Here is a 25,001-nt window from a genome sequence, read left to right as displayed (position 1 = left end):
TGTGGGCATATGGGGACATGGGCACAGTGATCACCTCACACCCACCCTTTGCTGAGGGGCTGTGCAGGACAGGGAAGGGCATAGAGGAGTCCACCATGGATCCTGCCAAGGGGTCCAGTGGATCAGGAAACAGCCTGCAGAGACACAGGGCAGTGACGTCATAGGCAAACGCTCCAATCAGGGAAGCAGGAGGGTCAGCACTGTAGACCACTCACCCCAGGAGTCCCACCTCCTGCCAGCAGTGGTCTTGGGTTCCTGATGCTGCCATGGGCTCCACGCTCCTCTGCTGTGTGACTCTCTGCCTCCTGGGAGCAGGTGAGTCCTGGACACAGTATGGGAGCTTCTGAGATGTCTTTGCCTCCTTGAGATAGAAGCCTGGCGATGAGGGCTGCAGCAGGAGGCTTCCCCTGTGCTCTGCCCTCAGCTTCCTTGTCTCTTCCCAACAGGCCTGGTGGATTCTGGAGTCACCCAGACGCCCAAATACCTGATCAAATCAAGAAAGCAGCAAGCGATTCTGAGATGTTCCCCTGTCTCTGGACACCTCTCCGTGTACTGGTACCAACAGGCCCTGGGCCAAGGCCCCCAGTTCCTCGTTCAGTATTACAACCAGAAAGTGAGGGGAGAAGCTCACCTCCTGGATCGATTCTCAGGAAAACAGTTCAGTGACTCTCGCTCTGAGCTGAACTTGAGCTCCTTGGAGCTGACAGACTCAGCCGTGTATCTCTGTGCCAGCAGCGAAGACACAGCCCTGCATGATCAGATGCCTCTGGAACAAAAACACTCCTACCCCAGCTCATGAAGTGGTTGCCAGGGTGTCAATTGCCAGCCAGGGAGACCCAGACCCAGGTAGAACTGGTAGACTTTCCCAGACATTCTTTCCTTTGTATGTTTTAATGCTCACAAAGATCATGCAAGATAAAGACTATTTTAACTGTTTATACATCTGATGGGAAGTGACTTGCCCAGGTCTCATATTTCCTAACTGCCAGACAAGGAATCAGAATCAAGGCTGTCCTCAACACCTGTGTTCCCTGCTCCCCATCTCTTAAAGTTCACTCCACATAGCTGTTACAGCTGACAAGTCCAAATCTGCAGGTTGGACTGGTGATACTAGAGGTTCAGGGAGAGCTGATGTTTAAATTCAAAGGCCCAAGAATTGATGGTCCAGTCTGAAGGCCATCAGCTGAACAGTTCTCTCTTACCTGGGGGAGGATCAGACTTTTCCTTCTATACATATCTTCACTGGTTGGATGAGGCCCACTAAGACTGTGGAATGGAAGATCATCTGTTTAAAATGTTTATCTAATCTAATGTTAAAATCTAACTATTTATATGTTAACCTCTTCCAAAAACACCCTCACTTAACATCCAGAATAAAGTTTAAGTAAATGTCTCTGGCACAGTCAAGGTGACACGTTCAGTTAGCCATCACACCATCTTCCTGGGTTTCATAAGTATTTAATAAGCATGAAGTCCCTGGCACATAACAGGACTCTGGATTTCTTGATTCCCTTTGCTAACCTCTGACAGCCTCTTCTACCATTTCCTAGGTGCAAAGGTAGAGATGGACATGTTTTGCCTTGAATGCCTTTAAAGAGGACATCAGAAGTCCCAGTGAAAGGAATATTATGCCTAATGATTCATTACATGAAATAAAAAAGTGCATGTAACATCTCACCTCAGATATTTTTAAATCACTTTTATTGATATTTGAACTGTAGTTTACCAGTAAACAATGTAGGTTTTAGGGCCCCTGAACCTCCTACAACCTTATAGTCTGGGGGCTTCCCTGACAGCTCAGTTGGGAAAGAATCCACCTGCAATGCAGAAGACCCCGGTTCGATTCCTGGGTCGGGAAGATCCAATGCAGAAGGAACAGGCTACCCACTCCAGTGTTCTTGGGCTTCCCTTGGGGCTCAGCTGGTAAACAATCCGCCTGCAATGCAGGAGACCAGAACTGGGAAGATCCCCTGGAGAAGGGAAAGGCTACCCTACCCACTCCAGTATTCTGGCCTGAAGAATTCCACGGACTGCTTAGTCCATGGGATTGCAAGGAGTCGGACACAGCTGAGCGACTTTCACTTGCACATTCAAGGGTGTATCTGAGATTCCACATCCGTGGATTCAACCAATCACAGCTGTTCAGTATCTTAGTGCATATTTATTAAAATATCCACCCACAAGTGGATCCACTCCATTCCAACTTGTGTTGTTCAAGGGTCAGGTGTATATTCACACTGTATAATGAAGAGATATATGGTTTGATCAATAAATATGTATATGCTGATGAAACATCTGTCCCTTTAAGACAGAGAGCATTTTATCACCAGATATTCCCTCAGGCCCCGTTCCCGGGACTCTCTCCTTCCCTGACAACCAACAGCGTGATTTCTGTTGCAGTAGATTTGTTTTGTTCATGCATCTTTTTAGTGAAAACTTAATGTCTATACCCATCAGAACAATTCCGTTTTAGCCTGAAGCTAAATATGTAAGACAGTTAAGTGCTCCCGGAAAGTGTTATAATTACAAAGTGCTTAAAACCACATGAGATACCATTTCCGTGTGACGGACAATCCTAACTGGGGATTGATTGTTTGATTAAATGACCATCAAAGGTCTTACCAGCTGGTACAGGCTGTTTTTGTAAAATTTATTGACTCAATTTCATAGATTTTTTTTTCTCATGAATCCTTTTTCTGAAATCATTTTATAATGATTTTTGTTAATATTCTATGGGAAACAACTTAGCAAGGCTTCAGATTCACGCACTGGGTCCTGGGCTGGCCTGACCACCAGCAGCAGTTGTATCCGTGAGTGATAATTCCATGTGGGAGAAGGGTTCCTATGACTCGATCCCAAGGATTCAGGCCACAGGCCTTGATCTGGAAATAGCCCTTTCTTCTGGCCTGGCCTGGATATGACCCCCTTTACTGTGTGCTTCTGTCTCCTGGACCAGAGAAGTCCTGAGCACATGCATGGAACCAGTCGAGGGCTTGCCAGGCCCAGATTCAAGGCTGGTTGTTGTGGTTATGACATGAGGGTCCTTCTTTGTTTCTCGCTTTAGTTTCAGTGTCTTTCTGTCCCAGGCCCAGGAGTACTTAGTCACCCAGACATTAGACGTGTGGTCAGGCTAAAGGGAAACCCGCCATCAGGAGGGCACAGCAGGTCTAAAATCATGTAACCAGGATCTGGCACATACTTTGCAGAGTCCATGGTTCAAAGACTATTGAGAATTTGAAGATCCCGACAGCAGAGCGTCGTTCTAAGTACATGGTCCTTTTGAGTGTGGGGTTTGTGCAACAGGGTACACTCTAGGGCTCGAGGATATCAATTTATTACTGGCAGTCATGCTCCACAAGGAAGTATTCCCATGGGGTGGATGTCTCACATTAAAGTCAGAGCACTTTTCATTTATCCTGGCGTCTGGCACTTCGCCCCAAATCCCTCTCATATATATCTTTCTTTGTTCCAAAATGCCATCTGTGTTGAGCAACCAGCTTCTGGCCACAAAGAAAGTTCTGTCTTAGGGCTGCGGTGGTTCTACTTGCTGTGTCCCCTCCCTGCACCCTCAGACTCGGGAAGCACATACTTTGGCGAGCGAGAAGGCGCTGTACCTGCATTTGGCAGGTGTCCTGTCTGTCAGCGAACTGAGAAGAAATAGAGCCAAGTGATTTCTCAAATAGTGATGAGTCTGCCCTGCAGTTAAGGAACCAGACACCAAAGAATCACTGTAGGTGAGACGACAGGAGCAGGACTGGGTCAATGGAGCAAAGCAGAAACAACACTTGAGGGAGTATTCGGGATGCATGGGGCATAAAGGACAGCAAGAAGCCCGAAGGATTTCTTCTAAGATTCAAAGCTACAGAAATATGTAGACAAATAAGCTAATATACAAATTAAGGAATTATCTCTGGAGTAAAATATACATAAAACGTACAAACTACTCTAAGGAAAGGTTACAACACTTTGTAAGACTTACGGTTGTTCAGACCATGTCCAAGCAATCTGTCCAAGCCATCTCCCTGTTCTAATCAACTTTGATTTGAGCCTCTAGGGGAAGGGGTGTGGCCGCCATGTGACAGGTTGTCTCTGGGACCTGGCAGGGACAGTGACATCTCAGAAGAACTCCCTGGAGAGCCCCTCTCCATCTCGTCCACACTCAGCCCAGAGGGCCCTCTGCCTGCCCCACCCCGCCATGAGCCCCTGCCTCCTGGGCTGTGTGGTCTTCTGTCTCCTGCAGGCAGGTGAGTCCTGGGGCAGGGTCCCCTTCGGGGTGCCATCACTAAGCCTGTCCTCTGTGACTGTAGCATCAGTCCTCCTTCTCCACAGGGGCGGTCCATGCTGGTGTCACTCAGGACCCCAGATTCCAGGTCGTGAGGAGAGGACAGAGCATGACACTGACATGTACTCAGGATCTGGGTCATAACTATATGTACTGGTACCGACAAGACCTGGGACACGGGCTGAGGCTGATCTATTATTCAGCTGGGCCTCCCACCACAGAGAAAGGAGACGTGCTCAACGGGTACAGAGTCTCCAGATCAAGCAAAGAGAACTTCCCTCTCACGCTGGAGTCTGCCAACCACTCCCAGCTATCTGTGTACTTCTGTGCCAGCAGTTACTTCATGGTGCTGCATGGCCACCTCTTCTCTGTGCAAAAATACAGGGGTTCCAAGTGAAAGCTCCTAGCACCGGGAGCCTCAGGACTTGGTTAGCCATGTGCCTGCAGTGTGACCCTAGGTGTGTGGACTAGGCTGACCCAAACTTCACTCAGGGACTCCGAGACATATGTCCACCATCCATCTCTGTCTTTCCCCTGCATCCTCCCTGTGAACCAAGAAGATGTTTCTCCAGCTCTGACTGCTAGTCATCACCTGAGCCTGAGACCTCCAGGAGGGAAGGTTGCTGGTAAATTAGATAAAAACAGATCACCATGTCTCACTTCAATGCTGTCTCTCTGGAAGTCTCTGCCGGACTGGCTCTCACGTGGTCTCCGCTCTTGCCCACCTTTCTTGGGTGGGCAGGACATTCCTCTCCTCACCTCCCAGGCCCCCTCTACCACACCCATGCTGCTCCTCCCTCATCCAGGTCATGTCCCTTCCCAAGTCACATGGAAGCTTTTAAAGTGCCCTCTCCACATGGTCTGCTTTGAGCAAGTTGTCTGGAGTCATCAAAGAGAAATCAGCTTCAGTTAATTATCAGTTATCCAAATCTCATGTGAGTCCATCTGAAGGAGAGACTGGCTTTCTATGTACATTCTCCCGCCCTCGACTTCCTCAGCATCTCACCTAACCGCAGCCAGCTTGGCATCACCTCCCTCATCAAAATCTTCTCAAAGTCAAAATACATCTTCCATTGCTCCATTATATCAAGATTTCATAAGTGCAGAAATATATGAGCTCGTATATATAAAACCTCCTTACAAAATGTACCAACTAGAATTTGGAAATGCTTAATTTATACAAGACATCTGGAAATACATGTATCCGATTAATCAGAGGTAGGTATGGAATACAGGTTTCCAGGCAGATTCACGTGAAATCCTCAGAGTGTTTATTTTATGGCCATTATTTCCATCTTAGCTAAGTACCATCATTGCAGTGGTGCAGCGATTCTTTCCTTCTTAGTAACAATATCAGATCATTGAGTCTTCAACTTCCAGAGGCTAAGAGTAGATTTGAAGATGAACCCTAATTCAGCCAGGATGGGAAGGCAGTAAACACTAGAATGTGAGTGTGTGAGTGTGTGTGTGTGTGAGTGTGTGTGTTTGAGAGTGTGTGAGTGTGTATTAAGCTTGTGGGTTTCTGTACCCTTTAGACAGAGGACGCAAATCCATGAGACTGTGAACCACTGGCAAGTAGGAGGCACTGTGGCCCATGTAACCAGGTGAGCTGGAGGGGTTGAGGGTCACCCAGCAGAGGGAGCTTTAGGGAACCTTAACTACACGCCTGAGTCAGGGAACAGGCTTGAGTTCCCTGAGTGATCCTGAGACACATGGAGTCAGCACAGGCTCCTCGGTGCCAGGGAAGTGGGGACGTGCCTGGAGCTTCGGGATGTACTCAGGGGGGCCTGCGTGGGAAGTGGAGGGTGAGGGGTTCAGGCGGCTGCCGAGGGCTTGGTGACGAGTGTCAGGAAGGAGCAGAGAGGGGAGGACAAGCCATATTGTGGACATATGGAGACATGGGGAGAGTGCACACTTCAAACCCACCTTTGCTGAGGGGCTGTGCAGCACAGGGAAGGGCACAGAGGAGCTGGCCCTGCATATTGGTAAGGGGTCCAGATTGGACAAGGGCAGCCTGCAGAGACACAGGGCAGTGACGTCATAGGCAAATGCTCCAATCAGGGAAGCAGGAGGGTCAGCACTTTACACCACACACCCAAGGAGCCCCGCCCCAGCCAGCAGCAGTCTTGGGTTCCTGATGCTGCCATGGGCTCCAGGCTCCTCTGCTGTGTGACTCTCTGCCTCCTGGGAGCAGGTGAGTCCTGGACACAGTGTGGGAGCTTCTGAGATGTCTTTGCCTCCCTGAGATAGAAGCCTGGCGATGAGGGCTGCAGCAGGAGGCTTCCCATTGCTCTGCCCTCAGCTTCCTTCTTTCTCCTTCCCAACAGGGCTGGTGGATTCTGGGGTCAACCAGACCCCCAAATACCTGATCAAATCAAGAAAGCAGCAAGTGACTCTGAGATGTTCCCCCGAATCTGGACACCGCTATGTATCCTGGTACCAACAGACCCTGGTCCAGGGTCCCCAATTCCTCATTCAGTATTTCAACAGGCAACAGAATGAGAAAGGAAACATATCAGATCGATTCTCAGGAAAACAGTTCAGTGACTCTAGCTCTGAGCTGAACTTGACTTCCTTGGAGCTGACGGACTCAGCCGTGTATCTCTGTGCCAGCAGCCAAGACACAGCCCTGCATGATCAGGTGCCTCTGGGGCAAAAACTCTCCTGCCCCAGTCAGGAAGTGGTGGTGAGCGTGTTGGCTGCCAGTGTGCCAAGCCCAGTCTCTGCTAGAGCAATAGATTTTCCCAGACATTCATTTCTTGATATGTTTTAATGCTCACTAAGATCATGCAAGAAAAGTATTATTTTAACTGCTTATACATGGAGGGGATGTGAACTGCCCAGATCTCATACTTCATAGCTGTTACAGCTAGGATTGCAGCTCCAGTTTCTTCGCAACACCTGTGGTTCCTTTCCTCATGGAAAGGTCTCCATACAGAAAAAGTTACATATATGTATTGGGTTGTGTGTAAGACGATACATTTTGGGGCTCTATGATATGAATTGTTATTCAGTGAATGGCAGCCACGCATCACAAGGAGGTATTCCTGTGAAAAGAATGTCTCAAATAAAAAAGAGCATTTTTCCCTTATGCTCGTGTGTGCCCCATCTTGCCATTTCGCTCCTAAGTCTGCATCCCTTTTTGCCAATACGTCATCCTGTGCTGGGCAACCAACTTCTCTCTACCCAGAAAGGTGGGTCACAGGCCTGAGGGCACTCTGCTTGCTCACTCTCCTGACATGGGAAGCAGGGGCTCCTGTGAACATGAAGGAGCTGTACCTACGTTTGCTTGGTGGACTTGTCTGTCAGTGAGTTGATAAGAACAGATTCAAACAATTCCACAAATGTTGATGAACCTGTGATGAGGTTGGGAGCAGAAACCTAGAGAAACATGGAAGGTGGAGGGCCATTCTCAGGACTGTGATCAATTAAAGCAGAAATCGGCCTTGAAGTCCTACTGGGACACATATCATAAAGGAAAGCAGGAAGCTAGAGGGAATTTCCCAAGATGCAGAGCTATAGAAATATGTAGACAAATTAAAGTAATATACACATTTTTGAAGAATTATCTCTGGAATAAAGTATTGATAAAATCTCAAACTGTTTACAGAAAGGTTACAACAACTTGTAAGGCTCAAGTCCATTGATCTGGACGGGTTTACCTGTTATGAACTCTTCACTCAGGTTCATTTCTGATTTGAGCCTCCGGGGGAAGGGGCATGGCCCCCTGAGTGACAGGTTTTCTCTGGGGCCTGGCAGGGACAGTGACGTCTCAGAAGGACTCCCTGGAGAGCCCTTCTCCCCTCTCATCCACACACACTCCAGAGGGCCCTCCACCTGCCCCGCCCCCGTCATGAGCCCCTGCCTCCTGGGCTGTATGTTCTTCTGTCTCCTGCAGGCAGGTGAGTCCTGGGGGGCAGGGTTCCCTTCGGGGTGCCAGCACTAAGCCTGTCCACTGCGAGTGCAGCATGGGTCGTCCTTCTCCACAAGGGCGGTCCATGCTGGTGTCACTCAGGACCCCAGATTCCAGGTCGTGAGGAGAGGACAGAGCACGACACTGACATGTACTCAGGATCTGAGCCACGATTATATGTAACGGTACCGACAAGACCTGGGACATGGGCTTAGGCTGATCCATTACTCAGATGGCCCTCTCACCACGGAACAAGGAGTTGTGCCCAAGGGCTGCACGTCTCCAGATAAGCACAGAGAACTTCCCTCTCACGCTGGAGAGTCTGCCAACCTCTCTCAGACATCAGTGTACTTCTGCGCCAGCAGTTATTCCACGGCACTGCACGGCCACCTCCTCTCTGTGCAGAAAGACAGGGGATCCAAGTGAAAAGCTCCTAGCACTGGGAGCCTCAGGGCTTGGTTAGCCACATGCCTGCAGTGTGACCCTAGGTGTATGGACCAGGTTGACCCAAACCTCACTCAGGGACTCTGAGAAATGTGTCCACCATCCATCTCTGTCTTTTCCCTGCATCCTCCCTGTGAACCAAGAAGATGCTTCTCCAGCTCTGACTCCTAGTCATCACCTGAGCCTGAGACCTCCAGGAGGGAAGGTTGCTGGTAGATTAGATGAAAACATCACCTTGTCTCACTTCAATGTTTCTCTCTGGAAGGTTCTCCCTGACTGGCTCTCACGTAGTCTCCGCTCTTGCCCACCTTTCTTGATTGGGCAGGACATTCCTCTCCCCATCTCCCTGCATCAGCTCCCTGGCCCTCTCTACCACAGCCACACTGCTCCTCCTTCGTCTGGGTCAGGTCCCTTCCCAAGTCACAGGGAGGCTTTTAAAGTGGCCACTCCATGTGGTCTGTTTTCAGCAAGATGTATGGAGTCATCAAAGAGAAACATCACCTATCATCCCAAAACTCGCGTGAGCCCATCTGAAGGAGGACAGATTGCCTTTGTGTGTTCTCGACATGCACGCCCACCTCCCAACATCCTTAGCACCTCACCTAACCTAGGCCAGGTTGGGACTACCTGGAATGCTCATCAAAATCTTCTCAAAGTCAAAAAATATCCTGTATCACCCCCATTATATCATGATTTTATAAGTGCAGAAATAATTGAGTTCATATTTCTAAAACTTCTTTATGAAAAGTATTATCTAGAATTTGATCATTCTTAATTTAAATACAAAATCTGGAAATATATGCATCTAATTAATCAGAAGTAGTTATGGAAAACATGCTTGTAGGCAGATTCACTTGAGATCCTCAGAGTATTTATTTTATGATCATATATTTCCATCTTAGCTAACGACCGTCATTGTCGTGGTGCCGCACTTATATCTTTCTTAGTAAAAAGTTCGGATCATACAGTCTTCTGCCTCCAGAGGCTGAGTGGATTTGAAGATCAACCCGTCAGCCAGGCGAGGAAGGCAGTAGAACAGGCGTGTGTGTGTGTGTGTGTGTGTGTGTGTGTGTTCGGGGTGCCGGAATTCTTGTCCCCTTGCTTTAACAGATAGGACTTCCCTCGTGGCTCAAGTGGTGAAGCATCTGCCTCCAATGAGGGAGACCTGGGTTCGATCCCTGGGTCGGGAAGATCCTCTGGTGAAGGAAATGGCAACTCACTCCAGTACACTTGCCTGGAGAATCCCATGGACAGCGGAGCCAGGGAGGTTACAGTCCATGCGGTTGCAAAGAGTAGGACAAGACTGAGTGACTAAACTTTCTTTCTTTCTTTTAAACAAATGCTGCAAATCCATGAGACCCTTGACTTTGGCCACTTGGAGGCACTGTTCCATGATAAGCAGTGTGTGCTGGGAGGGTGTGAGTCACCCTGGGGAGGGCAGCTTAAGAGACCCTTGTCTAATATCATGCCTGCATCTGGGAGCAGGTCTGAGTTCCCTGAGTGGTCTGGGGACGCATGGAGCCAGTACAGACTCCTCACTGCCCAGGGAACTGGGGACGTGCCTGAAACCTCAAGATGAACATAGGGGGTTGTATCCTGCCTCAGCATGGGAGTAGAGGTGAAGGGGTTGGGGTGGCTGGTGAGGGCCTGGTGGCTGGTGATGAGATTCAGGCAGGGTCAGGCAGAAGAGAACAAGGCATGTTGTGTGCGTATGGGACCAGGAGACGAGTCACCTCACACCCAGGCTTGCTGAGGGGCTGTCAGGGCAGGGAAGGGCACAGCGGAGCCAGCCCTGCGTATTGGTAAGGGGTCCAGTGGACAAGGGCAGCCTGATAGACACAGCAGTGACGTCATAGGCAAATGCTTCAATCAGGGAAGCAGGAGGGTCAGCACTCTACACCACTCACCCCAGGAGCCCCGCCCCCAGCCAGCAGCAGTGCTGGGTTCCTGATGCTGCCATGGGCTCCAGGCTCCTCTGCTGTGTGACTCTCTGCCTCCTGGGAGCAGGTGAGTCCTGGACACAGTGTGGGAGCTTCTGAGATGACTTTGCTTTTGCCATCCCCAAACGCAAGACTACTGGAAAGGGCTGCAGCAGGAGGCTTCCCCGTTCTCTCCTCTCTACTTCCTTGTCTTTCCCAACAGGCCTGGTGGATTCTGAAGTCACCCAGATCCCAAAATTCCTGACCAAATCAAGAAAACAGCAAGTGACACTGAGATGTTCCCCTGAATCTGGACACCGCTCTGTGTACTGGTTCCAACAAGCCCTGGGCCAGGGCCCCCAGTTCCTCGTTCAGTATTTTGATGGAGAAGTGTATCAAAGAGGAAACATGTCAGATCGATTCTCAGGTCAACAGTTAGGTGACTCTCGCTCGGAGTTGAACTTGACCTCCTTGGAGCTGATGGACTCCGCTCTTTATCTCTGTGCCAGCAGCCCAGACACAGCCCTGCATGATCAGGTGCCTCTGGGACAAAAACTCTCCTGCCCCAGCTCAGGAAGTGGTGGTGAGCGTGTCGGTTGCCAGTGTGCCAAGCTCAGACTCTGGTAGAGCAATAGATTTTCCCAGACATTCATTTCCTGAAATGTTGTAATGCTCACTGAGATCATGCAAGATAAGTATTATTTTAACTGTTTATATGTCTGAGGGGATGTGAATTGCCCAGATCTCACACTTCATGACTGTTACAGCTAGGATTGCAGCTCAAGTTTTTCTCAACACCTGTGGTCCCTTTCCTCATGGAACCGTCTCCATACAGAGCAAGTTACATATACGCGTTGTGTTATGTGTAACAAGATACTGTTTGGGGCTCTGTGATATGAACTGTTACTCAATGAATGGCAGCCACGCATCACAAGGAGGTGTTCCCATGAAAAGAATGTCTCAAATAAAAAAGAGCGTTTTTCACTTACCCTGGTGTGTGCCGCGTCTCACCATGGTGCTCCTAAGTCTGCATTTCTTTCTGCCAATCCATCATCCTGTGCTGGGCAACCAGCTTCTCTCCACCCAGAAAGGTGGGTCACAGGCCTGAGGCCTCTCCCGACATGGGAAGCGGGGGCTCCTGTGAACATGAAGGAGCTGTACCTGCCTTTGGAAGGTGGACTGTCTGTCAGTGAGTTGATAAGAACAGATCCAAACAATTCCTCAAATGTTGATGAGCCTTCAATGAGGTTGGGAGCAGACACCTGGAGAAACGTGGTAGGTGGAGGGACAGTCTCAGGGCTGTGATCAATTAAAGCAGAAATGGGCCTTGAAGTCCTATTGGGACACATATCATAAAGGAGAGCAGGAAGCTAGAGGGAATTTCCAAAGATGCAGAGCTATAGAAATATGTAGATAAATTAAAGTAATATACACATTTATGAAGGTTAACTTTTCAATGAAGTATAGATAAAATTGCACACTGTTTACAGAAAGGTTACAACAACTTGTGAGGCTGATGCCCATTAACCCGGATGGGTGTCCCTGTTGTGAACTGTTCACTTAGGTTCATTTTTGATTTGATCCTCTGGGGGAAGAGGCATGGCCCCTGAGTGACAGGTTTTCCCTGGGGCCTGGCAGGGACAGTGACATCTCAGAAGGACTCCCTGGATAGCCCCTCTCCCCTCTCATCCACACACACACCAGAGGGCCCTCCGCCTGCCCCGCCCCCGCCATGAGCCCCTGCCTCCTGGGCTGTGTGGTCTTCTGTCTCCTGCAGGCAGGTGAGTCCTGGGGGGCAGGGGTCTCTTCGGGGTGCCAGCACTAAGCCTGTCTGCTGTGACTGCAGCATCAGTCCTCCTTCTCCACAGGGGCGGTCCATGCTGGTGTCACTCAGGACCCCAGATTCCAGGTCATGAGGACAGGACAGAGCGTGACACTGAAATGTAGTCAGGATCTGGGTCATGACCGCATGTACTGGTACCGACAAGACCTGGGACATGGGCTTAGGCTGATCCATTACTCAGATGGCCCTCTCACCACGGAACAAGGAGTTGTGCCCAAGGGCTGCACGTCTCCAGATAAGCACAGAGAACTTCCCTCTCACGCTGGAGAGTCTGCCAACCTCTCTCAGACATCAGTGTACTTCTGCGCCAGCAGTTATTCCACGGCACTGCACGGCCACCTCCTCTCTGTGCAGAAAGACAGGGGATCCAAGTGAAAAGCTCCTAGCACTGGGAGCCTCAGGGCTTGGTTAGCCACATGCCTGCAGTGTGACCCTAGGTGTATGGACCAGGTTGACCCAAACCTCACTCAGGGACTCTGAGAAATGTGTCCACCATCCATCTCTGTCTTTTCCCTGCATCCTCCCTGTGAACCAAGAAGATGCTTCTCCAGCTCTGACTCCTAGTCATCACCTGAGCCTGAGACCTCCAGGAGGGAAGGTTGCTGGTAGATTAGATGAAAACATCACCTTGTCTCACTTCAATGTTTCTCTCTGGAAGGTTCTCCCTGACTGGCTCTCACGTAGTCTCCGCTCTTGCCCACCTTTCTTGATTGGGCAGGACATTCCTCTCCCCATCTCCCTGCATCAGCTCCCTGGCCCTCTCTACCACAGCCACACTGCTCCTCCTTCGTCTGGGTCAGGTCCCTTCCCAAGTCACAGGGAGGCTTTTAAAGTGGCCACTCCATGTGGTCTGTTTTCAGCAAGATGTATGGAGTCATCAAAGAGAAACATCACCTATCATCCCAAAACTCGCGTGAGCCCATCTGAAGGAGGACAGATTGCCTTTGTGTGTTCTCGACATGCACGCCCACCTCCCAACATCCTTAGCACCTCACCTAACCTAGGCCAGGTTGGGACTACCTGGAATGCTCATCAAAATCTTCTCAAAGTCAAAAAATATCCTGTATCACCCCCATTATATCATGATTTTATAAGTGCAGAAATAATTGAGTTCATATTTCTAAAACTTCTTTATGAAAAGTATTATCTAGAATTTGATCATTCTTAATTTAAATACAAAATCTGGAAATATATGCATCTAATTAATCAGAAGTAGTTATGGAAAACATGCTTGTAGGCAGATTCACTTGAGATCCTCAGAGTATTTATTTTATGATCATATATTTCCATCTTAGCTAACGACCGTCATTGTCGTGGTGCCGCACTTATATCTTTCTTAGTAAAAAGTTCGGATCATACAGTCTTCTGCCTCCAGAGGCTGAGTGGATTTGAAGATCAACCCGTCAGCCAGGCGAGGAAGGCAGTAGAACAGGCGTGTGTGTGTGTGTGTGTGTGTGTGTGTGTGTGTTCGGGGTGCCGGAATTCTTGTCCCCTTGCTTTAACAGATAGGACTTCCCTCGTGGCTCAAGTGGTGAAGCATCTGCCTCCAATGAGGGAGACCTGGGTTCGATCCCTGGGTCGGGAAGATCCTCTGGTGAAGGAAATGGCAACTCACTCCAGTACACTTGCCTGGAGAATCCCATGGACAGCGGAGCCAGGGAGGTTACAGTCCATGCGGTTGCAAAGAGTAGGACAAGACTGAGTGACTAAACTTTCTTTCTTTCTTTTAAACAAATGCTGCAAATCCATGAGACCCTTGACTTTGGCCACTTGGAGGCACTGTTCCATGATAAGCAGTGTGTGCTGGGAGGGTGTGAGTCACCCTGGGGAGGGCAGCTTAAGAGACCCTTGTCTAATATCATGCCTGCATCTGGGAGCAGGTCTGAGTTCCCTGAGTGGTCTGGGGACGCATGGAGCCAGTACAGACTCCTCACTGCCCAGGGAACTGGGGACGTGCCTGAAACCTCAAGATGAACATAGGGGGTTGTATCCTGCCTCAGCATGGGAGTAGAGGTGAAGGCGTTGGGGTGGCTGGTGAGGGCCTGGTGGCTGGTGATGAGATTCAGGCAGGGTCAGGCAGAAGAGAACAAGGCATGTTGTGTGCGTATGGGACCAGGAGACGAGTCACCTCACACCCAGGCTTGCTGAGGGGCTGTCAGGGCAGGGAAGGGCACAGCGGAGCCAGCCCTGCGTATTGGTAAGGGGTCCAGTGGACAAGGGCAGCCTGATAGACACAGCAGTGACGTCATAGGCAAATGCTTCAATCAGGGAAGCAGGAGGGTCAGCACTCTACACCACTCACCCCAGGAGCCCCGCCCCCAGCCAGCAGCAGTGCTGGGTTCCTGATGCTGCCATGGGCTCCAGGCTCCTCTGCTGTGTGACTCTCTGCCTCCTGGGAGCAGGTGAGTCCTGGACACAGTGTGGGAGCTTCTGAGATGACTTTGCTTTTGCCATCCCCAAACGCAAGACTACTGGAAAGGGCTGCAGCAGGAGGCTTCCCCGTTCTCTCCTCTCTACTTCCTTGTCTTTCCCAACAGGCCTGGTGGATTCTGAAGTCACCTAGATCCCAAAATTCCTGACCAAATCAAGAAAACAGCAAGTGACACTGAGATGTTCCCCTGAATCTGGACACCGCTCTGTGTACTGGTTCCAACAAGCCCTGGGCCAGGGCCCCCAGTTCCTCGTTCAGTATTTTGATGGAGAAGTGTATCAAAGAGGAAACATGTCAGATCGATTCTCAGGTCAACAGTTAGGTGACTCTCGCTCGGAGTTGAACTTGACCTCCTTGGAGCTGATGGACTCCGCTCTTTATCTCTGTGCCAGCAGCCCAGACACAGCCCTGCATGATCAGGTGCCTCTGGGACAAAAACTCTCCTGCCCCAGCTCAGGAAGTGGTGGTGAGCGTGTCGGTTGCCAGTGTGCCAAGCTCAGACTCTGGTAGAGCAATAGATTTTCCCAGACATTCATTTCCTGAAATGTTGTAATGCTCACTGAGATCATGCAAGATAAGTATTATTTTAACTGTTTATATGTCTGAGGGGATGTGAATTGCCCAGATCTCACACTTCATGACTGTTACAGCTAGGATTGCAGCTCAAGTTTTTCTCAACACCTGTGGTCCCTTTCCTCATGGAACCGTCTCCATACAGAGCAAGTTACATATACGCGTTGTGTTATGTGTAACAAGATACTGTTTGGGGCTCTGTGATATGAACTGTTACTCAATGAATGGCAGCCACGCATCACAAGGAGGTGTTCCCATGAAAAGAATGTCTCAAATAAAAAAGAGCGTTTTTCACTTACCCTGGTGTGTGCCGCGTCTCACCATGGTGCTCCTAAGTCTGCATTTCTTTCTGCCAATCCATCATCCTGTGCTGGGCAACCAGCTTCTCTCCACCCAGAAAGGTGGGTCACAGGCCTGAGGCCTCTCCCGACATGGGAAGCGGGGGCTCCTGTGAACATGAAGGAGCTGTACCTGCCTTTGGAAGGTGGACTGTCTGTCAGTGAGTTGATAAGAACAGATCCAAACAATTCCTCAAATGTTGATGAGCCTTCAATGAGGTTGGGAGCAGACACCTGGAGAAACGTGGTAGGTGGAGGGACAGTCTCAGGGCTGTGATCAATTAAAGCAGAAATGGGCCTTGAAGTCCTATTGGGACACATATCATAAAGGAGAGCAGGAAGCTAGAGGGAATTTCCAAAGATGCAGAGCTATAGAAATATGTAGATAAATTAAAGTAATATACACATTTATGAAGGTTAACTTTTCAATGAAGTATAGATAAAATTGCACACTGTTTACAGAAAGGTTACAACAACTTGTGAGGCTGATGCCCATTAACCCGGATGGGTGTCCCTGTTGTGAACTGTTCACTTAGGTTCATTTTTGATTTGATCCTCTGGGGGAAGAGGCATGGCCCCTGAGTGACAGGTTTTCCCTGGGGCCTGGCAGGGACAGTGACATCTCAGAAGGACTCCCTGGATAGCCCCTCTCCCCTCTCATCCACACACACACCAGAGGGCCCTCCGCCTGCCCCGCCCCCGCCATGAGCCCCTGCCTCCTGGGCTGTGTGGTCTTCTGTCTCCTGCAGGCAGGTGAGTCCTGGGGGGCAGGGGTCTCTTCGGGGTGCCAGCACTAAGCCTGTCTGCTGTGACTGCAGCATCAGTCCTCCTTCTCCACAGGGGCGGTCCATGCTGGTGTCACTCAGGACCCCAGATTCCAGGTCATGAGGACAGGACAGAGCGTGACACTGAAATGTAGTCAGGATCTGGGTCATGACCGCATGTACTGGTACCGACAAGACCTGGGACATGGACTGAGGCTGATCCATTACTCAGCTGGTGTGCACACTAGCGAGCCAGGAGATGTGCCCGACAGGTACAGCGTCTCTTGATCAAACACAGAGAACTTTCCTCTCACGCTGGAGTCTGCCAACCGCTCCCAGACAGTTGTGTACTTCTGTGCCAGCAGTTACTCCACGGCGCTGCAGGGTCACCTGCTCTCTGTTGAAAAAGACAAAGGGCCCACATGCAGGATCCTAGCACTGGTAACCTAATGCCCTGGGGACCATGTGCCAGCACTGTGACCCTGATGTGTGACCTGGACAGGCTTGGATCTGACCCCAGGGACTCGGAGACTCATGTCTACCATCGGTCTCTGTCTTTCCTTTGCATCCTCCCTGGATGCAGTTCAGACTGCATCCAGTTCTGACTAGTTCTGACTCTTCCTCATCAGCTTAAGACCTCCCGAAGGGCAGAATATTAGTAAATCAGATATATCTAGACCCTCTTGTCTCTCCCAGCACCTGATTGCTCGGTCTCTGAAAGTTTCTCCTGCAGCCTAGCTTTCAAGTGCTCCCTGCTCTTGCCCACCAGAGGGGCGGGTCTTTCCTCCTTTACTGCCTTGGGCTCAGCTCCCCTGCCCTCTCTGCTCCAGACACACTGCTCTGCCCTCATCTGGGTCAGTCCCTTCCCATGACACAGGGAACTTTGTAACCAAACGTAAGCGGTCGTGTTTGAGCAAGTTCTTGGGGTCATCAAAGAGAAAACAACCTCAGTTAACTAGAAACCATACAAAATCCTGTGAGTCCATTCCCAGGAGGAGAAACAGGCTGGGTGTGTGTTCTCCCTTCCTGCCCCTCCGTCTTAGCATCTCAATTAACCTGGACCACGTTTCCACCATTTACTTCAGAGAAATATTCTCAAGGTCAAAATATTTCCTCCTCGGTATCTTATTATATCAAGATTTACAAGTTCATAGGAAATAAATAGGTTAATACACATTTAAATAGGAAATCTGAAAATATATGCCTCTGATTAATCAGAAGTAGTTATGAAGACATGTTTGCAGGCAGATTCACTTGAGATCCTCTGAGCGTTTATTTTATGACATATATTTCCATTTTAGCTAACTACCATCATTGTAGTGGTGAAGCAACGATTTCCTTGTTAGGAAAACGGTCAGATCATACAGTCTTCTACCTCCAGAGGCTAAGAGTGGATTTGAAGATCAACCCTAATCAGCCAGGCTAGGAAGGCAGTAGAACAGATATGTGTGTGTGTATTCAGGGTGTGGGATATTTGAAACCTTGCTTCAAACAGAGGCTGCAAATCCATGAGACCATGGACCTTCGGCCACTAGGAGGCACTGTGTTTCCATGGTAAGCAGGGTGCCCTGGGAGGGGTTGAGAGTCACCTGGGGAGGGCAGCTTAAGGGAACCTTGGCTACATGCCTGCACCTGGGAGCAGGTTTGGGTTCCCTGAGTGGTCCTGGGACACATGGAGTCAGCACAGACTCCTCTCTGCTCAGGGAAGAGGGGTCCTGCCTGGAGCCTCAGGATGTGCCCAGGGGCCCATCTTTGGAGCAGCATGGGCAGGGGAGGGTGAGAAGTTGGGGTATCTGGTGAGGGCTGGGTGTCAGGCAGGGTCAGAAAGAGCAGAACAAGAGTGTGTGGACACATGGGACCAGGGGACGAAGCTCCCCTCACACCTATCCTTCCTGGCGGCTGTCAGGACAGGGAAGGGCACAGAGGAGCCAGCCCTGGGTCCTGCCAAGGGGTCCTGGGGATAAGGGCAGCCTGCAGAGACACAGAGCAGTGACGTCTTAGGCAAATGCTCCAATCAGGGAACAGGAGGCTCAGCACTTTACACCACTCACCCCAGGAGCCTTGCCTCCAGCCAGCAGCAGTCCTGGGTCCTGATGCTGCCATGGGCTCCAGGCTCCTCTGCTGTGTGACTCTCTGCCTCCTGGGAGCAGGTGAGTCCTGGACACAGTGTGGGAGCTTCTGAGATGTCTTTGCCTCCCTGAGATAGAAGCCTGGCTATGAGGGCTGCAGCAGGAGTCTCCCCTGTGCTCTGTCCTCAGCTTCCTTCTGTCTCCTTCCCAACAGGTCTGGTGGATTCTGGGGTCACCCAGACCCCCAAATACCTGATCAAATCAAGAAAGCAGCAAGTGATACTGAGATGTTCCCCTGAGTCTGGACACCTCTCTGTGTACTGGTACCAACAGGCCCTGGGCCAGGGCCCCCAGTTCCTCGTTCAGTATTATAATGGGAAAGAGAATGAGAAAGGAAACATGCCAGATCGATTCTCAGGAAAACAGTTTAGTGACTTTCACTCTGAGCTGAACTTGAGCTCCTTGGAGCTGACGGACTCAGCCGTGTATCTCTGTGCCAGCAGCCAAGACACAGCCCTGCATGATCAGGTGCCTCTGGGACAAAAACACTTCTGCCCTAGCTCAGGAAGTGGTTGTGAGGGTGACTGCCTCCCTTCCAGGCTTAGATAGATCTGATAGACTCTCCCAGAAATTCTTCCTCTGCTCTGTTTTAATGCTCCCAAACATCATGCTAGGTAAGTATTATTTTACCTGTTTATACATCTGAGGGGAACTGACTTGTCCACATCTTATATGTCATTGCTTTCAGAGCAAGGAATTTGATTCAAGCCTGTCCTCATCACTTTTGGTCTTCGCCCCCATAAAACTGTCCCCCACATAGAATAAATAATACACAGAAACACACACACACACGCACACATACACACACATACTCACATACATGTTTTAAAGCAATCGGCTCACATAGTTGTGAAGGCTGGTAAGTCCAAAAGCTGCAAGTGGGTCTGGTGCTACTGGAGACTGAGGGGAGCTGATGTTTAAGTTCAAAAGCAGAAGGACTAACGGTCCAGTGTGAAGGCCATCGGCTGACAATTATCTCTTACTTGGGGGAGGATCAGCGTTTTCCTCTATTCATCTCTTCAGCTGGTTCCATGAAGGCCACTGACATTATGGAGGGTCATCTGCTTTACGAATTAAAATGTTAATCTAATCTATTATTAAAACATACATATTCACGTGTTGAAAGTGAAGTCGCTCAGTCGTGTCTGACTCTTTGCGACTCCATGGACCGTAGCCCACGAGGCTCCTCCATCCATGGAATTTTCTAGGTAAGAATATTGGAGTGGGTTGCCATTTCCTTCTCCAGGGCATCTTCCCGACCCAGGGATTGAACCCTGGTCTCCCACATTGTGGGCAGACACTTTATTGTTTGAGCCAAAAAATATCCCTCTTTGGAGCACCCAAAAAATAAAGCTAAATATCCAAGACAGAGTCAAGTTGACATGTTATATTAGTCAGGACACCACCTTCCAGGGCTGCACAAGAATTTAATAAGCATGATCTCCCTGGCAGGTAACAGGAGTTTGGATTTCTTGACTCCCTTTGCTAATCTCTGACAGCCTCCTCTAGTGCTTCCTAGGTGCAAAAGTAGATATGGACACATTTTGACTTCAAACCCTATACTTGAGGACTTCAGATGTCATAGGAAAGAAAGTAATTATGCTTGCCGGTTCCATATATGAGATATACAGAACATGTAACTTACCCTCAGGGGTTTTTTCATTAACTTTATTTCCATATGAATTATAGTTAACATTTGAATAATGTGAAGTTTGGGGGCCCTGAACCAGCCTTAACCCTGATGTAAAATTTGTTTAAAATTCAGTCAACCCTGTTTGTGATTTCACATCCACAGATTCAACCAGCCACGGTTGTGTGGTACTGTGAAAAGTGAAAGTGAAAGTCACTCAATCGTGTCTGACTCTTTGTAACCCCATGGACTATACAGTCCATGAAATATAAATTCTCTCCAGGCCAGAGTACTGGAGTGGGTAGTCTTTCCCTTCTCCAGTGGATCTTCCCAACCCAGGGATCCAACTCAGGTCTCTCACACTGCAGGCAGATTCTTTACCAGATGAACAACAAGGTCTATAGTTAGTATCTATTAAAAATTCCACACAAAAGTGGACCCATGAAGTTCAAAATAGTGTGGTCCAAGGGGTCCGCTGTACATACAGTAACGTTACACACAGTACAGTGAACAGATGAATGGTTTTGATCAATCCATGTGTGTGTGCCCACGGAACGTTCACCTATAAAGGCTGAGAACCTTTCATCACCAAAAATCCTCTGAGGCCCCATTCCCAGGCCTGTCTCCTTCCCTGATAACCAGCAGTATGATTTCTGTTGCCGTCATTTTTTTTTTGAAGTCCTCTTTAGCCCAGAGCTAAATGTTTAAGCGATTACTCCTGGAAAGTATTATGGTTGAAGAAGTTCTTGAAAGCATGTGAGCACCATATCCATGTCAGGGACTATCCTATCTGGAGATGGATGGTTTGGAAAATGACCATCCAAAGGTCTTTCCTGTTGGTACAAGGTTGTTTTTTTTTTTTTTATGCACTTTCATAAATTGCTTTTCTCATGTACACATTATCTTAAATGTTTTTATGATGCTATTTTGAGAGGAAGTCCTCATCTCCTAGGAAATTCCTTTGAGGTCCCATGTGATATGCACACAGCAAGGCCTCCTGCTCACAACTGGTGCTGGGACTGAGCAGACAACCAGCAGCAGCAATTTGATGAGAGATCATTTCATGTCAGGAGAAGGCTTGCCTTTGATTTGACCCCAGTGTTCGAGTCACGGGAGTTGAACTGAAAAGTCCCCCTTTCTGTAGTGGCCTGGCCTGGTCACTAGTCTCCTGCGCTGTGGGTCTCACTGTCTCTTGGACCAGAGACATTCTGAGCACAGGTATGGATCCTGTGGACTTGCCAGGCCCCGATTCAAGGCTTTTTTGTGGCTACAACATCGAGCTCACTCATTGCTTCTGACTTCAGTTTCTGTGTTTTTTGTCTCTGAGGCCCAGGGAATGTTTAGTCACCCAGACCCCAGACGTGCGATCAGGTTCCGTGGAAACCAGCTCATCAGGAGGTCACCACCGTCACCCACTCATGACCAGTGCATGATATTCAGGTTCAGAAATTATTGAGAATTTGAAAATCACAGCAGCAGAGCATGGCAGCCAGTGCAGGGTCCTTCCAAATGTGAGGTTTGTGCACGTGATACAGTCTGGGCCTCTAGGATATCAGTTACTGAATGGCTGCCCGCTTCACAAGGAAGTACCCCCATGCAATGGATGTCTCACATAAAATCAGAGCATTTTTCCTTTACCCTGGGGTCAGCCATCTCTCCCGACATCCCTCCCACGTCTGTACTCCTTTGTGCCCACATGTCATCCGTGGTGCTGGGCAACCAGCTTCTCTCCTCAAAGCAAGCTGGGTCACAGGCCTGAGGCGGTTCAGCTTGCTGCTCCCCCAACCCTCAGACACGACGAGAAGCATGTGCTCAGGTGGACATGAAGGCGCTGAGCCTGCGTGTGACAGGCACCCTGTCAGTCGGTGAATTAATAAGAAAGAGCCCAAGGATTCCTCAGGTGTCGATGAGCCTGCCCTAAGGTTAGGGAACCAGATTCTGGAATCTAGTGCTGCACTTATTTCCTTCTTAGTAGAAATGTCTGATCATACAGTGTTTTACCTCCACAAGCTAAGACTAGACTTGAAGATCAGCCCTAATTCATCCAGGCTGGGAAGGCAGCAGATGAGGGGTGTGTGTGTGTGTGACTAGGGGTTGAAAGTGTGGAGTGCGGGCAATTTGTATTCTTGTTTTAGATGGAAGGCACAGATCCATGAAACCATTGGCCTCTAGGAGGCACTGTGGGCCCATGGTAAGCAGGGTGTGATGGAGGGGGTTGAGAGTCACCCTGGAGAGGGCAGCTTAGGGGAACCTTGGCTACATGCCTGCATCAGAAAGTAGGTTTGAGTTCCCTGAGTGGTCCAGACACATGGACCCAGCACAGACTCCTCACTGCCCAGGGGAATGGGGACATGCCTGGAGCCTCAGGATATGCCCAGGGAATCTTCTCCTGGAGCAGCATGGGGAGTGGAGGGTGAAGGGATTAGTGTGGCTGGTGAGGGCTGGGTGATGAGTGTCAGGCAGGGACAGGAAGAGAAGAAAAAGGCATGTTATGGGCGTATGGGGACATGGGGACAGTGCTCACTTTACACCCACCCTTGGCTGAGGGGCTGTGCAGAACAAGGAATGGCTTAGAGGAACCAGCCCTGGGTCCTGCCAAGGTGTCCAGTGTCAAGGGCAGCCTGCAGAGGCACAGAGCAGTGACGTCATAGGCAAATGCTCCAATCAGGGAAGCAGGAGGGTCAGCACTTTACACCACTCACCTCAGGAGCCCTGCCCCCAACCAGCAGTGGTCCTGGGTTCCTGATGCTGCCATGGGCTCCAGGCTCCTCTGCTGTGTGACTCTCTGCCTCCTGGGAGCAGGTGAGTCCTGGACACAGTGTGGGAGTTTCTGAGATGTCTTTGCCTCCCTGAGATAGAAGTCTGGCAATGAAGGCTGCATCAGGAGGCTTCCCTGTGCTCTGTCCTCAGCTTCCTTGTATCCTCCTCAACAGGCCTCGTGGATTCTGAAGTCACCCAGACCCCCAAGTACCTGATCAAATCAAGAAAACAGCAAGTGATACTGAGATGTTCCCCTGAGTCTGGACACAGATCTGTGTACTGGTACCAACAGGCCCTGGGACAAGGCCTCCAATTCCTCATTCAGTATTACAATAGGGCGGAGTATGAGAAAGGAAACATATCAGATCGATTCTCAGGAAAACAGTTCAGTGACTCTAGCTCTGAGCTGAACTTGACTTCCTTGGAGCTGAAGGACTCAGCTGTGTATCTCTGTGCCAGCAGCCAAGACACAGCCCTGCATGATCAGGTGCCTCTGGGACAAAAACACTCCTGCCCCAGCTCAGGAAGTGGTGCCTGAGTGTCAGCTGCCAGCCTGCCAAGCCCAGTCTCTGGTAGAGCGAGAGACTTTCCCAGACATTCACTTCTTGATATGTTTTAATGCTCACTAACGTCATCAAGGTAAGTACCATTTTAACTGTTTGTACATCTCAGGGGACGTGAGTTGCCCAGACCTCATACTTCATAAGTGTTACAGCGAGCATCCCCCGGTGCAAGTGTGTTCTCAGTACCCGTGGTCCCTTCGCTCATGGAACTGTGTACAGAGCAAGTTACATGTACGCGTTGTGTTGTGTGGAACAAGATACAGTTCGGGGCTCTGTGATATGAACTGTTACTCAAGGAATGGCAGCCACACTTCACAAGGAGGTATTCCCATGGGAGGAACGTCTCAGATAAAACTGAGCATTTCTCATTACCCTGGCGTCTGCACCTCCCTCCACGTCCTTCCTGCATCAATATTCCTTGGTGCCAAAATGTCATCCTTTGCCGGGCACCCAGCTTATCTCCACCCAGAAAGGTGGGTCACCGGCCTGAGGGGGCTCTGCTTGCTCCCTCCCCCCAACACGGGAATCACCGGCTGCTGTGAACATGTAGGAGCTGTACCTGTGTCTGACCAGTAGACCGTCTGTCACTGAATTGATTAGAAGCAGACCAAAGAATTCCTCAAATGTTGTTGAGCCTGAGATGAGGTTGGGAGCAGAAAGCTGGAGAAACACGGTAGGTGGAGGGACTGTCTCAGGACTGTGGGCAATGTTGCGGAAAGGGAGCCTTGAAGTGCTGCTGCTAAGTCGCTTCATCATGTCCAACTCTGTGCGACCCCATAGACGGCAGCCCACCAGGTTCCCCCGTCCCTGGGATTTTCCAGGCAAGAACACTGGGCTGGGGTGCCATTGCCTTCTCGCTTGAAGTGCTCTTGGGACACATATCATAAAGGGCAGCAGGATGCCAGAAGCATTTCCCCAGGATTCAAAACTTCAGAAATAGGTAGATAAATACAAGTATATACATGTTAATGAAGACTTATGTCTGGACTAGAACATACAAAACATTTAATCAGTTTAACATCTACAGAAAAACATTTAACATTTACAGGGAGTTTACAGTAACCTGTGAGATTACATCTGTTCTGGATGGGTCTCCATGTTGTGAACTGTTCACTCAGGTTCATTTCTGATTTGAGCCTCTGTGGGAAGGGGCGTGGCCCCTGAGTGACAGATTGGCTGTGGGGCCTGGCAGGGACAGTGACATCTCAGAAGGACTCCTTGGAGAGCCCCTCTCCCCTCTCATCCACACTCAGACCAGAGGGCCCTCCGCCTGCCCCACCCCCGCCATGAACCCCTGCCTCCTGGGCTGTGTGGTCTTCTGTCTCCTGCAGGCAGGTGAGTCCTGGGGGGCAGGGTCCCCTTCAGGGTCCCAGCACTAAGCTTATCCGCTGTGACTGCAGCATCGGTCCTCC

General features: G+C 49.8%; 1 protein-coding gene, 1 pseudogene and 1 gene segment (V, D, J or C); all 3 read left to right on the top strand.

Moving 5' to 3' along the window:
- Nucleotides 1-254: 254 nt before the first annotated feature.
- Nucleotides 255-23,564, top strand: LOC113888758. Its single transcript, XM_027535771.1, has 3 exons — nucleotides 255-315; nucleotides 18,791-19,150; nucleotides 23,200-23,564. The coding sequence occupies exons 1-3, from the start codon at nucleotides 267-269 to the stop codon at nucleotides 23,562-23,564; spliced, it is 774 nt and encodes a 257-aa protein (XP_027391572.1). The 5' UTR covers nucleotides 255-266.
- LOC113888769 lies at nucleotides 4,135-4,679 on the top strand. The segment is given in 2 exon segments: nucleotides 4,135-4,244; nucleotides 4,330-4,679. Coding segments are annotated over 2 exon segments (399 nt in total).
- Nucleotides 16,264-16,957, top strand: LOC113888767 (annotated as a pseudogene).
- Nucleotides 23,565-25,001: the final 1,437 nt, after the last annotated feature.

This window comes from Bos indicus x Bos taurus, unplaced genomic scaffold, assembly GCF_003369695.1.
Source record: "Bos indicus x Bos taurus breed Angus x Brahman F1 hybrid unplaced genomic scaffold, Bos_hybrid_MaternalHap_v2.0 tig00001691_arrow_arrow_obj, whole genome shotgun sequence".
In the NCBI taxonomy this organism is placed as follows: domain Eukaryota; kingdom Metazoa; phylum Chordata; class Mammalia; order Artiodactyla; family Bovidae; genus Bos; species Bos indicus x Bos taurus.
The sequence above is the reverse complement of the archived record's forward strand: the minus strand, read 5'-3'. Positions and strand labels throughout refer to the sequence as shown.